Source organism: Molossus molossus, unplaced genomic scaffold, assembly GCF_014108415.1.
Source record: "Molossus molossus isolate mMolMol1 unplaced genomic scaffold, mMolMol1.p scaffold_m16_p_8, whole genome shotgun sequence".
Taxonomy (NCBI): Eukaryota; Metazoa; Chordata; class Mammalia; order Chiroptera; family Molossidae; genus Molossus; species Molossus molossus.
In genome coordinates this window covers 65,053,856-65,069,933 of record NW_023425402.1, presented here as the reverse complement: position 1 = coordinate 65,069,933, position 16,078 = coordinate 65,053,856, and the positions used below count along the sequence as shown (strand labels likewise).

General features: G+C 37.7%; 1 protein-coding gene across 1 annotated transcript; it reads left to right on the top strand.

Annotated features, from left to right (window-relative positions):
* The first annotated feature begins 6,265 nt into the window (after positions 1-6,265).
* On the top strand, positions 6,266-14,273 carry SMIM8 (small integral membrane protein 8). Its single transcript, XM_036249136.1, has 3 exons — positions 6,266-6,328; positions 11,640-11,779; positions 13,991-14,273. Exons 2-3 carry the CDS (start codon positions 11,663-11,665, stop codon positions 14,147-14,149), a joined length of 276 nt encoding a protein of 91 aa, XP_036105029.1. The 5' UTR covers positions 6,266-6,328; positions 11,640-11,662; the 3' UTR covers positions 14,150-14,273.
* The last annotated feature ends 1,805 nt before the right edge of the window (positions 14,274-16,078 follow it).

Sequence of the window (16,078 nt, the reverse complement as noted above, 5' to 3'; positions counted from 1 at the left end):
ACCCAGACAAAGGTGGCATTCAATGAGGCAGAGGCATAATTTTTAGACAAAGCTCCCTGTTCTCAAGGATCTTGCACCATCTTGCACAGAAGCTAGGGGACAGAGAAATTGCCAGGGGGGCAATCTGGACAGGCTCCATAGAAGAGGCAGGATATGGGTTGGATCTTATGGAGCAACAGGCAGGATCATGGGGGTGTTCTAGAAAATGTGCCTCTGCGGAACCCTACCTCCTCTCAAATATTCACGATTCTTTCTATCCTTTTGACAAAGAGATTTAATTCTTCCACCTCTAGTTTTTGTTTGCAAGAAATAAACAGCAATAAGACTACACACAAAAAGTGGTATGTGGTAATAAAAATAACATCATCTTGAAGTCAGAAAGCTAGGGATGGAGAGAAATAAGAGAAGACAGAAGTGGACAAAACATGTATGATACGATGAACCCTGTTCTCCTCTGCTCTTTTAAGACTTGGGTTTGGATAGCTTTCTTTTCCGTGTGAAAATGTCCAGTGTGTCCCCCTGGATAAACTGCACAAGGGTAGGGGCTGCAGGAAGACCTGTCTTGGTGATCACTCTATTAAGAAAGAGTAGAGTTGAATTGGATGCACATACTATATGGCAACAACATGACTAAGGTTCTACAAGTTAACATCATAGCTGGCTGCAGTGATGAAGTATTAGTGCTACGGTGCACAGGGAACCATCATGCATATGGCAATGCTCTGAAGGTAGCCTACATTGTGTTTCAGCATGATGTCCCTTCCAGGGGAGGTCAGGAGCATTTTCTGCTCAGTTAGTCAAAGTTGGGGCACTGTGTTTTGTGCTAGCCTCAGTAGTACCTGTGGCAAACTCATGTAGATCTAGAAGACAATGAACAGTGTAGAGAGGGTGTCTCTAAACACCATAAAAAAGATTGGAGCAACTGGAGACAGCCTGGAGAGGCAAAGTCCAAGGGAGTTACTTGTCAGAATTTGGTGTCAATTATATTTCAAGATTTTTTTTTTCAATAATAGAGATCCCATAAACGTTGAGTTCAGACAAACCAGGGTTGAAATCCTGGACCTGTTTCTTACTTCACTTTATGTCCTTGCTCAAGATACTGGAGTCCTCTTTGCCTCCATTTCCTTGTCTGCAAAATGGGAGAGGCATTCCCTACTTCAGTATCCCTGCTCAGTAGGTAGTAGTTGTCATTATCTTTGTCTATTGAAAGCAACACTCACCTTGGGTTGTGAGATTTCCTGTCAAAACAAATGGTACCAGAAATGAGGGAAATATATATCGACTTCAAAAACAAACAAGCAAAAATGCCTTTTGTGCTAGGCAGCAAAGCACATGTGAGAGGAACTTGCCCCAGCATCTCAGAACAATTACTTTTCAGTACAATTTGTGAATACAAGACACCTACATGAAGAAGGAAGAACCCATCTCCTCACAGCAATTCTCAGTGACATCAGCAGCTCGTAGGAGATTTGTAGCATCAAGAACAACTCCAGAAACACAGCAGATATCCTTTAACAATACTGATGTTTGTAATATCAAGTGCTTCTGAGGCTTCATGCTCTGGTGAATGGGTTGAAAAACTCTGTGCCACCCTGGCCGGTTTGGCTCAGTCAGTTAGAGCATCGGCTTGCAGTCCGGAGAGACCCGGGTTCGGTTCCCGCTAAGGGCATGTACCTTGGTTGCATTTTGTACCCGGCCCTGGTTGGGTCATGCGGAAGGCAACCACTCGATGTGCCCCTTTCACGTCGATGTTTCTCTCTCTCTCTCTTCCTCTCTCTCCTTCCCACTCTATCTGAACAAAAAAATGGAAAAATGTCCTCGGGTGAGGATAAAAAAAGAAAAGAAAAACTCTGTGCCTTGAGCTGCTGCCTCTTACCCTGATGCCACAGGTGGTTCTTCCCTCTTCTGATTGATGCAGGACAGGATCGAGCCAAAATGCTCTCTGGGTGCAGAATATCTGAGGAATGTAGAAAAAGTCACATTTAGCACAATTTCTATATCAAAAATGAGTTTTCAACATTTTATATTAAAATGGAAGCCTGTTTCTTTGATTTAACCACTCTTTTTAAAAAATAAGTTTATTGAGGTAACATTGGTTAGTGGCATCTATTTAGCTTCCACTTTCTCCAACCGTTTGGGGTTTGGTAGGGCTCGAAGCTGACAGATACAAGTGCCTTTAGCTCCAGCTAATTTTTGCTGTTGAGTCAACAAATGAAAGGTCATGTTTTCCTCATGGACGTTTTGTGCGTCTTTACTCAGGAAACGAGTGCACAGTATCAGAAGACATTTAGGTACAACTTATGTTCACAATATATACAGTGTAATATTTTATTACACTTGTGTGACAGATAAGCCTAGGTTTTTATCTCTCTCCCCTTACTATTTGAGTTTGCTTTAAAAAATAATATAAATGGCTTTGTATGTGTACAGGTGTTAATGCAGGTATTGGAGAATAAACAACACATTTCTTTCTTCTCCATCAACTTTTGCCAGATAATCAATTCTTAATTTAGTCACTTACATGGTCCCCCTGAAAAAGAATAGTTAGATTTTAGATGGAGACATACGTAAAGGCAACAAAATCCCATTTCATATAGAAAATCTGTAAGTCTGTCGAGGTAACCTGGAGATTAATAATATAAAAGAAATACATACATGAGTAAAGAACTTTCACTCCAGGATGGTTAGAATAAACTCATTGCAACTAAAACTTCATTATGTGCTTGGGAACTGTTAGTTCTGATTACCTGGCAGTAATGTGGAAATAGGCATTTGATAAATGGTAGTTCAATGTAAGGTTGAAATGATAAGGTAATGAATAACATTTGATGAAGCGATCTGAGATTCCCCTATGTAAAGGGATCTCAATATGTTAAAAGTAAAAGGATTATTTCTTCAGCTTATTCCAATGGGATAGATGAGCAAAATATTAATACATACCTACATAGAGAACTATAGAAGACGAAATAATTAGGTAAAATGCTTCCTCCAGTGCTTGACTAAAATAAAAAAAAGAAAATCAAATAAGAAAAAACATTTCAAAAGAACCTCAGACATCTTTTTTTCATGTTCCATATGAGAAGCACACATTTCAAATCCCTTTCAGGGCTTAAGGTCTGTGAATTGCACCACTCTGTATGTTGCCATAACAGCTCAGCAGATGGTGTTCTGCAAAGTAAACACGGCCATAAAATAGCCATTGGTTCTTCAAAGTTTTAATGGCCAAAATATGTTTACATTTTGCTCCTTGTGGTGTAATATACACTTAACTGCACACAGCTTGCATATGGTTATACATAGATTTAAGATTACAGCACCCTAGGTTGATACTTTGTGGCCACACCCTGAATCCCAGAGTGTTCAGCATCTTTAGCCCACTAGAAAAGCTGAGAGAAGTAAATCTAGCATGTGTAATGGCCCTTCTTATAGACAATTCCAGTGGGTTTAGGGGAAATGGGGAGTGGAGGTAGGATTCATTCCAGCCTTCTGTAAAAATAATGTGTTTCAGATTACCCTCACCGCTTTTTGTCCTCTGAAAACGTTAAGATTGAGAATGGGAGAGCTGGGAGCAGTATGTTTGACTGGAGACTTGGAGAGAGAGAAGGAATTTGGGTAACAATTATTGCCCTCTTACCCCTCCCCTCAGGAAGCCCTACTAAAATGAGACTGTTAGGGTATAGATAGGGTTTGATGTAGTAACTGAATCTTTCCAAGACCATGTATGTGAATTTATATAGAGGACAAAGACTGAGTTCTCCTTTCTTGGTCTATGAGTATTCCAGATGAGCTAACTCTTGGGAGGTTCTTTAATATTTTAATACAAGATAGATTTACCCTGAAGCTTAAGCTTCAAGGCCCCTCACCTGCACAGACCCACTGGAAGGGGCCCTAGCAATGTGTTCTCATAGTTATATGTTTCTATAAAATTTCCAAATACAACATATTCTAATTGACAAGATGATCTATTGAGATTGCTGTCTCTCTCTACTCCAACTTCCCCTTCATTGCACTTCCCATCCTATGTGATAGAGTTGGAGTGGCCATGGGCATTTTGAGGATCTAGCTAAGTGAAAGTTGTTCCAGGTTTAGTTTTGGTTTAGTGAAATATATTTGTGTGGTTCACATTCACTTTCATTTAGAGTTAAATTATTGCAAGGTGTTCTGATTCTAAGACTCATCCTATTGTCCACTGTGTCCACTCACTCATTGCCTTAACCAAAGGTGCAGAGATTGAGGTCTCATTGCAATTTGTATGTGTCCACTGAAACCTAGCACCAGAGGATGTGGGCTGTAGAGAAGACATGAGGTTTGAAATATATTAAGGAGATTTTAGTCTGGAAAATTCTTGCAAATATGAAGAAACTTAAGGGAGGCTTTCCCCAAATTGACAGTAATCTTCGATTTATATGCTATTACCAGAAAGTAATCAGAAAAATATTATTCTAAATTATTAGTAACAAGAAAAATTTTAAACACCTATGCTAGAGAAATGACTAGGTTACTTTTGTGTATTTTCTAGAGAAAATTTAGCAAAATTATTGTCATATAAAGAGACACCAGAAGAATATGCAGACAATAAAGTTTCCTGCCTTTTTTATTATCTCACATTAGCTGAAAAGAGATTTAGCAATCTGGAGAACAAGTCAGTAGAAAATATCCAGATTGAAACGCAGAGAGCAAACAGGATGAAAAATACCAAAGAGAGAGAGAGAGAGAGAGAGCAATCACAATTGGGAGAAGATATTTGCAATACATCTGAAAAGAGATTCATATCCAGTATTTTTTTTAGAACTTATACAAATCAATAAGAACAACTTAGAAAACCCAATAGAAAAACAAGTAAAAGAACAGACATTTTTGCAAAAGAGGATGCCTAAATGAAAAACAAATATATGAATGGGCAAAAACTGGCAAATAAATAAAAAAAAATCTCATCTTAAATCTTGAACTTTACAAAGAAATTGATACAAAATGTATTTTGGAGCTAAATGTAAAATATATTACTAGAACAGAACATAGGAAAAACTCTTCACAAATTGGGGATAGGCAAAGAGTTCTTAGACATTATACCAAAAGCACAAGTCAAAAAATAAAGAAAAATAAATAATTTGGACTCCATCAAAGTTCAAAACTTTTGCTTTGCAAAAGACTCTGTCATTCTACCGGGTGTGAGGTGATATCTCACTGTGGTTTTGATATGCATTTCCCTGATGATTAGTAATGTTTAGCAACTTTTCATATCACAAACAGGTTTTTAATAAAAACTTAACTTATTTTGTCAGAAGATTGCCTAGTAATACCAAATATCAATGAACCTTTAAAAGAGATATTTCTAAACAAAATAAAGATAATTTGGCTTGCCATGGCCGGTTTGGCTCAGCAGTTAAGAGCATTGGTCTTCGGTCCAGAGAGACCTGGGTTTGGTTCCCGATAAGGGCATGTATCTTGGTTGCAGTTTGTCCCTGGCCCTGGTTGAGCCCCGCGGGAGGAAGCCACCGGATGTGTCCCTTTCACATCTCTCCCCCTCCCTCCCTTCTCCTCCCTCTCCCTCTCCCTGTCCCTGTTCCTCTCCCTCTCCCTCTCCCTCCCTCTCCCTCTCCTTCTCTCTCCTTCCCACTCTATCCGAACAAAAATTGGAAAACTGTCCTGGGTAAGGATAAAAAAATAATTTGGCTTGAGAGAACAACTTTTAATTTCAAAGTCTATTTGCCAAGTCTTTATATAAATCCATGCCAAATTCTGGGCACCTGCTATTTTATTTTGTTTGTTTTAATAACTTGCATCCCCACAAACTTCAATCAGGAAGGTATTTACTAACAGGGATCCATATCTGTTCTACACACATAGCTTGCATCTTGGCACTCAAGACACTAATCAAATGGCAGAGTATTAATTGCACATTTGAATGACTGTGACCCTAAAACAGGGGTAGAAGGCCAGATTTAAGCCTTCTTTCACAAATCATAATACTTCCCCCTTTCATTGAATAAATTTATATACTTCTAGATGATGTCTTCTTTTATTTATACAATACACACAAAAAATTGGACAGTTATATGAATCTAGGAGGTTGAAAACTAAAGGTAAAAGAAGAAACCAAAATACGCCCCTTGCATACTCCAACCGGCCAATCCTCTGGGCGGGCAAGAGGGCCTGGAAAGTTACTGACTGCAGCAGCGTTCCCGCAGCCCCGCGTCCCTGCGCCGCAGCCTCCGGGCGGTAGGGGCCGCTGTGGGGCAGAGCCGGCGGGCGCGTTAGGACACTTTTCCCCGCAGGCGGAGACGAGGCGGCGAGTCGCGGGCGCTGGGAAGAGGTGACTGTGCGGCGGGTGAGCGGCGGGGTTGCCGGTTGGCGGGGCTGGGCGGTTGCCCCACGGCGCGCTCGCTCGTGGCTTTCGCCCTGCGGGCCTCACTCCCAGGAGCGTGGGACTCGGCGGCATTCTGTCGAGCGCCCCGAATCCTCGCCATTCCGGGGCGCCCAGAACCAAGTCTCGGATATCTCTGACCCCGCAGGGCCCATGGCTCGCCTCACGCCAGGAGCCTGACACTCGGCACATCCAAGGACGCCTCCACCTTAACTAAGAACCCTCCCATTTCCTGACAGTTTCTCGGCGCCCTGGCTCACCAAACTGTTTAGGGGAAATGGTGGTGCAGCTGTTTTCACCTGCCGTGCCCCTTCCTTTCTGTAGCCGTTGGCAGCCCTGTGTGCCCCTGCACTGTGGAGCTCAGCTGGATGCAGTTCTGTTTTCTGGAGGCTTGGAAGGCACCCGTCTTTTGAGTCCTAGCCAGCGGTAGTGTAGGTACCACAGAATGGGGAGGGGAGTGGACCCAAATAAAACTTGACAACCCTCAGATTGTCTGCAGCAGCCACTGCCAAAACCTCCTTACTTCAGGACATGGAAATATCCTTCTTACTAGTATCTTTTCTACATTAAAAACAATACAGAATCCTTTTTTTTTTTTTTTTAATTGCAGTGATTACAAGTTTATATTTCTTAAATCTTGGAATAACTTATAACTGCAGAGTCTTGTCAATTTAGGAGTAAGGTGGTAAAGGGGTGGCCTAGGGGTGGGCAGGAAATTGAGAGGCCAGGATATCTCACTCTCCCAGGGTCAATGGCAACAATCTCTGGGTCTAGGTTTCTCTTTGTTTAAAAGAAGAAGTTGGACCAGATGGTGCGGATAACAATAGCTACCATATTGGATATATTGGTGAGAATAATAATAGCTACCATTTATTGAACATACCTTTTAGAAATGTTATCTCATTTAATCCACACAGTAATTGTATGCAATAGATCATACTACCCCCTTTATAAAGGTGAAACGGAGGCCCAGAGAAGTTGTCATTTACTGAAACACATACAACTTATAAATAACAAAGTTGGAATTTGAGGATAGAGTCCCTCAAGATGGCAAGTCCTTTTATTCTTATCTTAAATTTGTTTATTCTAATTTAAATTATTTTAAGGTGTTTTGCCCCAGACTTCAAGTTATTTTCTTAAATAAATAGTGTGAAATAGTGTGATATGTGAAACTAAAACAAGAAGTATATTTGTATCTGATTAAAATATTTTGTCCATTTTATAATTCCCTAAGTCTTTTAAAAGAAAGGCTTTGACCATTGCTAAGGTTCCTTCTCACTAACATTCTATGATTCTGATAATTTATTTTGATATATCTTCTCTTGAGATGCTTATTTAAAAAATGATTATCCCAAGATTAAATTTTCTCCTGAAGTAACTCATATTTATATCTTGGTCTAATTTTCATGTACAATATAATGTAGATAGTCATGCCAATTTTATGCCAGTGAACTGTTTAATGTCAGTTGCCAAATACATTCTGGATCATCCCTCTAAGCAAGAATTTTACTGAAGGAGGGAAAACCATTCAGAAATGACCAGTCCTGATCCTATTTTGGAACATCTTGCACAACCTCACAAACTGTGCATTAATTCCATTGGGGCCACTATTCTTACTCATACTTTGAGGTGTGAATGACTCAGTGGAGTTGTGCAGAGAGACAATCCTTTATCTCTGCTGCTCTCTTTTCCCATCACATATTTCCTTCACAAGAGGTTGGGGAGGAGAAAAAAGTACAAAACTTTTTACCAGGGAGGGATATGAAGTAAATGCAGCTGAGTTTAGATCTTGTTTATAGGCAGGTATGAAAAATTATCTGTTGTGAGTACATGAAACACAGAGTATATTCATGTATTATTATTAATATTCATGCATATTATTTTCAATATGAGCAACTGTAAACCTACTTTTACCCAAGCCTATATAGTGTAGTAGGTAATCCCTAAATTTATAAATGTCCTTTCAGTAACCATTAGCATTGGTTTCCAGCCCAGGTATTCTTTGTCATTCATGGTAAAGAATTTAACTTATACACTGCTTTATTAAGGTGAATGTGAATGTCTGGGGGTTGCAATATAATAACTACTATCTTGATTACTTATTTCCTTGATATATTACAAAGGAAATATAGGGTTTTTGCTAAGGAAAAGAGGAGACTGATGAATTTTACAACTAAAATTATTATAATTCATGTTAGAACACTCTTTTTACATAGTTTTTACAGACATCTGATATAAGTTGAATTTTGTGACATTCAACATCACTACATCTCTTTAATTTTAAAAGTGAAATATTTGTTGGCTCTAATTAGTCTTTTCTCTATATATATTATACGATATATACATATTTGTATACACACACGTATATATACATAACGATATATAAATGAATATATATATATATATTTGGACTTGAGGTGAGAAGTGTTAATCATTATCATCAACACAAAGTATACAAGATAACTGTTCTGAGGACCCTTGTATGCTCTACAATGTGTGCTGTCTATACCTACCTGCCCATTACTTTGTTTTTCTTTCCAGGAAATAATTTTAAACCATAGTCTACTAGATAGCTTTGTTTTAATTACATGCAGCTATGTCTCAATAATTAAAGGAAAATGTTGTTTTTGTCAGTTTCTGGTGAGCATGACTTTTACCCTGTATGTTTGCTTTTTTAGGTCTTAGTAATTTTATCTAATGCCACATCCCAGGCACCTAGCCTAAGCCATCTGGTGACCAACATTTTGACTTATATTCTAAATACATTTGTACATGTTAAGAGAGAAAGGTGAAATGCCAGCAGATTTCATAGAAGAAAATGAAAGCAATAGAAGCAGTAAGTGGTTGCCACAAGAAAGGAGAAATAGCAAAGGAATATAGCATCACTCCCCTCACATTGTCGACATTTTTGAAAGATTGAGCCAAAACTGAAATGGAAGTTAAAGATATTCAGGGACTAAAGCAGAATCATGTGTGAGGTCCCTTTATAGCTGTTTTTGCATGGTATCAAGAAGTTTATACAAGAAATGGGCATGTAAGTAGACTAGTTGTTCTGATGAAAGCATTGGATTTTTTTGTCAACCTTGGGCATGATGAGTTTCAAACAACTGTGTGCTGGCTGAACACATTTTAGGCATGTTAGAGAGTTGTTTCAGAAGATGTCTAATGAAAAAAGCACTGTTTCAGTGGATAAAATTAGTAACTTGCATGCAGAAGAAATTTAAAAAACAACTATTAGTTACAGCTTGAATGATGTTTCAAATGCTGATGAAATTAAGTTTTACAAGTCGTTACCTCATATACTTCATGCCCTAGGTGGATTTTGCAAAAGGAGGTAAACAGAGATTGATGGTTGCTTTGTTCTGCTATAATGCATCCTGGATGGGAAAGATGAGACTGCTTGTCATTGGCAAGTCATTTAACCCTCAGGGCTTCAGAAATGTTCACTTACTGCCCTGTGATTACCAAGCTAACATGCATGCCTGAAGGGTGAGAGATTTATTTAATGAATAGCTGAGAAAGGTTGGCAAGAGAATGAAAGGAGCCAGATGCAATATCCTCTGGATGATAAACAGTTGCTCTGCCCACAACACTCCAATTTGGATCATGCATGTGTTGAGTTTTTCCCATTGAGGTGCACAGCCATTCTGCAGCTATTTGATTAAGATATAATTTGTACAGTGAAAGCTCACTGTGGAAACAACTCTCCTAAATTTAGATGATGAAAGGAAAACAGAAAATAGATTAAACAAGCCATTGGCATGATTGCTGAGACCTGTTGGTCTGTAGAGCCATCCACAGTGGTGAAATGTTGGCAGAAAGCAGGCATGATTCCTGTAGAATCCCCTAAGTTCAATTTGGAAGAAGACCACAAACCAAATGTGGTATTTGAACTTCTCTGGTACTCAATTGCTACTGTCCTGGTCTCCCAAATCAATCTCTCAAAGTTTGATTTTGAGGACTGTGGCTACAGATATCAATTTAACTACCAAGATTTAGCAAATCATAAAATTGCTGCAGGAGTGCTAACTAACATCAAAATAGAATCAGAAAGATGATGATGATGATGATGATAACCATAACATACAAGGGGAACAAGTGATGGAACAGCCAACAGTGAACATTTCCAAAGTCCTTGCAAGTGTAGAAAGTGTTCACCATCCTTCCCCTTAAAGCATATGTTCATGATGAGGTGTTTACCCAGTTAAGTGGGATAGATAGATATTTAGTGACCACTACAACAAAGACTTTTGAAAAAACTGAACTACAATAACTAATAAAGTTGCAAAAACATTGCTTTTATAAAATCTGTAAAATAGAAGACTTAATACTTATATAAACAAAGCCCTAGTGAGTGTTTAAATGTGAATGTTTGACTTTTATTTCATAACATTTACAACATGCTAGAATTGCAGAATTACACCCCCTCCCCACCCTGCCAAAGTTTATTATATTGTCACTAATTTCAGTCTTTATTTGGAAGGTTTCTTTTCCTACCACCTCCCTTCCAAACCTCCCCTCTCCCCCCAGCGTTAGGAATGATAACAATAAGCCTTTGCGTAATAGTACCTAGAAGAGAAGAATATTCACCAAATGTTGCTACTCCAGTTGGGAGAACCAGAAGCCAAAAGACACTTAGATTTAACAATAGATTTAGGGTATTTAAGAGAAAAGAAGATGCTCTTGTTAAGGAGATAGAGCAGTCCTTCCCAGAGGCACATGGGGAGTGAACAAACAGCTGCTTACCCTTACCTCTTGGTACTGGTGCTTGGGCCATTGGAGGGAGGGCAGGGACATGGAGGGAAAGTGGACAGGCTTGAAGCTGTAGGAGAAATTGAACAAGGAATGCTAGTATTTCTCTCAGATTGGTGTCCTGAAAGGGCCATTGGAAGGTGAGAAAGTGAAAGTGGAAGGAAATAGAGAAGGTAGTGGATAACCTACTGGCCACTCCTAGCCTAGTACCTCCTTCATGTAACACAATACAGTGTGATTCAGACCAACAAATGATTTTCTCCAGGCTTCTGTAAGTAGGAAACCAACTTTTGCCCCACCCCCACCCCCTGCTGGTTTGGTCTGAGAGATGAAAAATAAAATAACCATTTTGCCAAACAAAACTTAAAGCACCATTTACAAAGTATGTGTTATACAAAGTAATAAAATAATTGACAATCAATTTTGGTTTATATCTGAAATGGAATTCAAAAAAAGTACAGTTTTTTAAAGAGCATTATAAAAAACCAATCACAAAGGAAAAAAATCTCTATTTTATTTTTAGGTAATAAATCATCATTAGTCAAGATGTCTTCAGCACCCGAGGAACCACCCAAAGAGAAAGATTTTCGAAACCCAGGGCTCAGAGGGGTCCGCACGACTACTTTATTTAGAGCTGTGAATCCAGAGCTCTTCATTAAACCTGTAAGAAATATACATAGGATAAGACTTTATGTTTAATTTAGCGAGGCTGTCAGAAATAGAAAGTTCTTATTTTCCTGTAACATTTAATTTTATCATGAAAATTTTGGGTTGACTATTAAGGCCTCTCTGAATAAATGCAAGTGGAAGGAAATCTTAAATGCTGTTTCATAAATACATATATAAAACGAATTATTTTAAGGGCATTTGAGAACTTTAATGGAAATGGTTGTACTTTCATGGATCAACTTCTCAAATTTCTATTTGAAAATTTTAATAACTATATTAATTTGAAGGAAATGTTTAATGTTTGATCAAATACTACTGAGTACATTAGACTTTCCAGTGAAACAAAGCAAAATGAAAATCGAATCATTATAGACAGTTCCAGCTTTATTAATAATGTTTTTGCCTAAGGCATATTGCAAACATTTTGTGAAAAATTTCAAAATGTACATTTGTGCACTATTAGGGAGTCAGCTAATCATTTATATTTTTAATGCAAATTATTAAATATATTTGATGTGATAAATTTTACTTTTAAATATATACAAATTTTATTTATTATTATTTTTTAATCTTCACTCAAGGACATGTTTATTGATTTTTTTTTTTTTTTTTTTTTTCTTGAGAGACAGAGATAGAGGAGAAAGAGAGAAACATTGATCAGTTGTTTCTTATACGTGCCCCAACCGGTGATTGAACCCAAAATCTAGGTATGTGCCCTGATCGGGAATCAAACCTGCAATCTTTTGGTGTATGGGACAATGCGCCAACCAACTGAGCACCCGGCTAGGGCTATATATTTTATTTTTAAATAAATGTAAATTAAATAAAATTATTATAAAATATATTTAAATGTATTGAATTTTATTAGAATTTTAATAACAGTTGCCATGTGAACTGTTTTTACAGTTAAGTAGATCAGTTTAACAATTAAGTCATTAAATCAAGGTAGATTGTTTTAAAAACTTTGAACTAATAATGTGTTTTTCTTAAAACTAATAATGTGTTTTCTTTGGCATTTCTTAAAATGCCAAATGCATTTTAAGAACTGCATATTTAAACTAGTCTGAGTTTGTGGCCTTTCTTAGATGTCCATCCAAGTGAAAAAGTTTGACCTTTATTCTTTTGATTAAGATTTGAAATAGTAGTAAATAGCAGGTATGGCAACAGAAACAGAATACAAATTGAAACTAATATCGCAACTCTGCTCTCACACTGACCTAAGAAAGGCTCTTTAGTTGAGTGTGAACACTCAAAAAGGAGGGGCTGAGTTCAAGAATAAAGATAAACACTTCTGTGGAGTTAAGAACATCTTTCCTACATTTAAAAACTTTTTTAGCCCTGGCCAGTTTGGCTCAGCGGTTAGAGCGTTGGCCTGCGGTCCAGAGAGACCCGGGTTCGGTTCCCGCTAAGGGCACGTACTTCGGTTGCAGTTTGTCCCCGACCCTGGTTGGTCGTGCGGGTGGCAGCCACTCGATGTGTCCCTTCACGTCGATGTTTCTCTCTCTCTCTCCCTTCCTCTCTCTCCCTCCCACTCTATCTGTACAAAAAAATGGAAAAATATCCTCGGGTGAGGATAAAAAAAAAAAAACTTTTTTAAAAATTCAAAGGTAATCTCTTTGCCTCTTAGTGTCTTGGATTTTCTAGCAGAAAATCAATGTTATTATAACAGCATCGTTTCTGTTCGTCACTGAATTTCTTGAGGTGATAGAATAGGTTCTCAGAGAAGAGTGTATACATTGCCCTTTTTGCTGTACTTAACATATGACATAAAAGGTTTTTGCCATGAACTCAGAAAAGAATAGCATGTATACTTTGTTCCTCACTCCTAATAAAATTAACTAATTTAAGGAAGTTAAGCATCTTCTCCATGTCATACAGATAACTCTGAAAACTTGAACACAGAACCAATTTCCCTATCTCTTGTATCCTCTGCTCCTCTCCCAGCCATCACCTTCCTGAAGGTGGAGGTCTGAGATATCCAGGCTATAGGTAGAAAAAGTCTGGAGAGGAGAAACAAGAGTCTTCTATTATCAGGAGTTGAGTTAATTAAATAAAGAACTAGATAAATTATTATAATTGAAAATAGCAAAAGAATGCTAGTGTGATAATAAAGACCTGGTTTGTCCAGAGGAAAATGCAACAGATATTTGGATCTCCTCAAATTTTTAGTCTTAATGAGGCTTTGTATTTTTTTTTCTTTGACAGAACAAACCTGTAATGGCTTTCGGATTGATAACCCTTTCCCTATGTGTGGCTTATATTGGTTATCTACATGCGACACAAGAGAATAAAAAGGACCTCTATGAAGCTATTGATAGTGAGGGACACAGTTATATGAGGAGGAAAACATCTAAATGGGATTAATGGTTCTGGGTACTATGGATGGAGCTATATTAAAGACTCTGGAATCATCAAATGATAGACTGAAAATGTACAATATCATGTTTCTTGTGCAGTTGCATTCAAACCACTGCAGTACATTTTTTTTTTTTTTACATCTGCAGCCATTATCTTATTCTTTTTCCACAGGAAGCTTCTCACTGTATTTTTAAAAATTAAATTATCTTATAAAAGTGCCATGAGAATGGAAGTCATTTTTGTTAATTATTGCGTTCTATGTAATAAAAGTACCCAGTGTTGTTAAATTTGCATGGTATTTTTTTTTTTATTATTGAAGGTATTTCAGATGTTCTCCTTTTTTCCCCAGTGACCCCCTCCTTCCCACTCCCACTCCACTCCTGCCTTCCCCAGCCTAGTGTTCGTGTCAATTGGTGGTGCATATATTTATATAAGTTCTTTGGTTTATCTCTTCCCACCCCCCATCCCTCTGAGGTTTGTCGCTCTGTTCCCTACTTCTGTGATTCTGGATCTCTTTTGGTCAAGGGCTTATTTTGTTCGTTATGTTCCACAAATAAGTGAGATCATGTGGTATTTGTCTTTCTCTGATTGGCTTATTTCGCTCAGCATAATACTCTCCAGGTCCCTCCATGTCATCTCAAAGGATAAGAGATCTCTCTTTTTTACAGCTGCATAGTATTTCATTGTGCATATGTACCACAGCTTTTTTTTTTATTATTATCATTAATCCTCACCCGAGGACATTTTTTCATTTTTTGTTCAGATAGAGTGGGAGGGAGAGAGAGAAACATTGATGTGAAAGGACACATCGAGTGGCTGCCACCCACACAACCAACCAGGGCCGGGGATAAACTGCAACCAAGGTACGTGCCCTTAGCGGGATCTGAACCCGGGTCTCTCTGGACCGCAGGCCGAAGCTCTAACTGCTGAGCCAAACCCGCCAGGGCTGTACCACAGCTTTTTTATCTACTCGTCTGCTGATGGGCACTTGGGCTGTTTCCAGATCTTAGCTATTGTAAGTAGCACTGCTGTGAACGTAGGGGTGTATATATTCTTCCTGATTGCTGTTCTTAGGATATATTCCAAGAAGTGGGATCACTGGGTCAAATGGCATCACAGATGGTTCATATATTTTGGTTTTCCATTTTAGCTATTTTTGGTTCAGAATTTTATTTTACTTGAAAAAATACTCCCACTCAACTACTAAAATCAGGATTAAATGAGAGAATAACCCAAAGTAATTGCAGTTTTTCTTTAAAAAGTATGTTATAATGAGGTATGATGCTTTTATTTGACTACAACTGTTATCTATTTTAGTTTTTGTAAATTAATGTTACAATGATATGATAAACACAAGACCAAATGTTCTTATAGTTATTTAAAAACTAGAACTACTCAGTAAGTAGATAAGAAGATCTCTTTACTGTCCTGGGTTTACCTTATATAATTTAAATTTTTCTAAGGGTTTTTGGACCTGTTTAATTTCTAGATATTTACCTCATTCTCCAAACCATTGTAATTAGGACTCAGTAATAAATCTCATATCTGAAATTTTATTTCATTTCTTATTACCAAGAAATAATAACTACACAAGCAGAGTTTACCATCATAATGTGTTTTTAATTTCCAGAGCTTTATTGTGGTTTTGTAAAGATACATGAAAATGCAATTATGTTTGATTTGTAGATGTTAAAGAGCTTAGCTAATTGAGTTATCTATATGCAACTAAATTAAATCTTCACTACTGAGCCCTAAATATTTTTTGCTATGTCTCTCTATATGGTACACTTTATATAGTTTAAAATGCACTTAGATGGTATAAAATACCTTTTAATTTAAAGTATTATCTTTTGCTTTGGTTTTTCTGCAGACTTTGGTTATTAGTGAACTTAAATTCTCTTTTCAACATATACATTGTCCTGGCCAGTTTGGCTC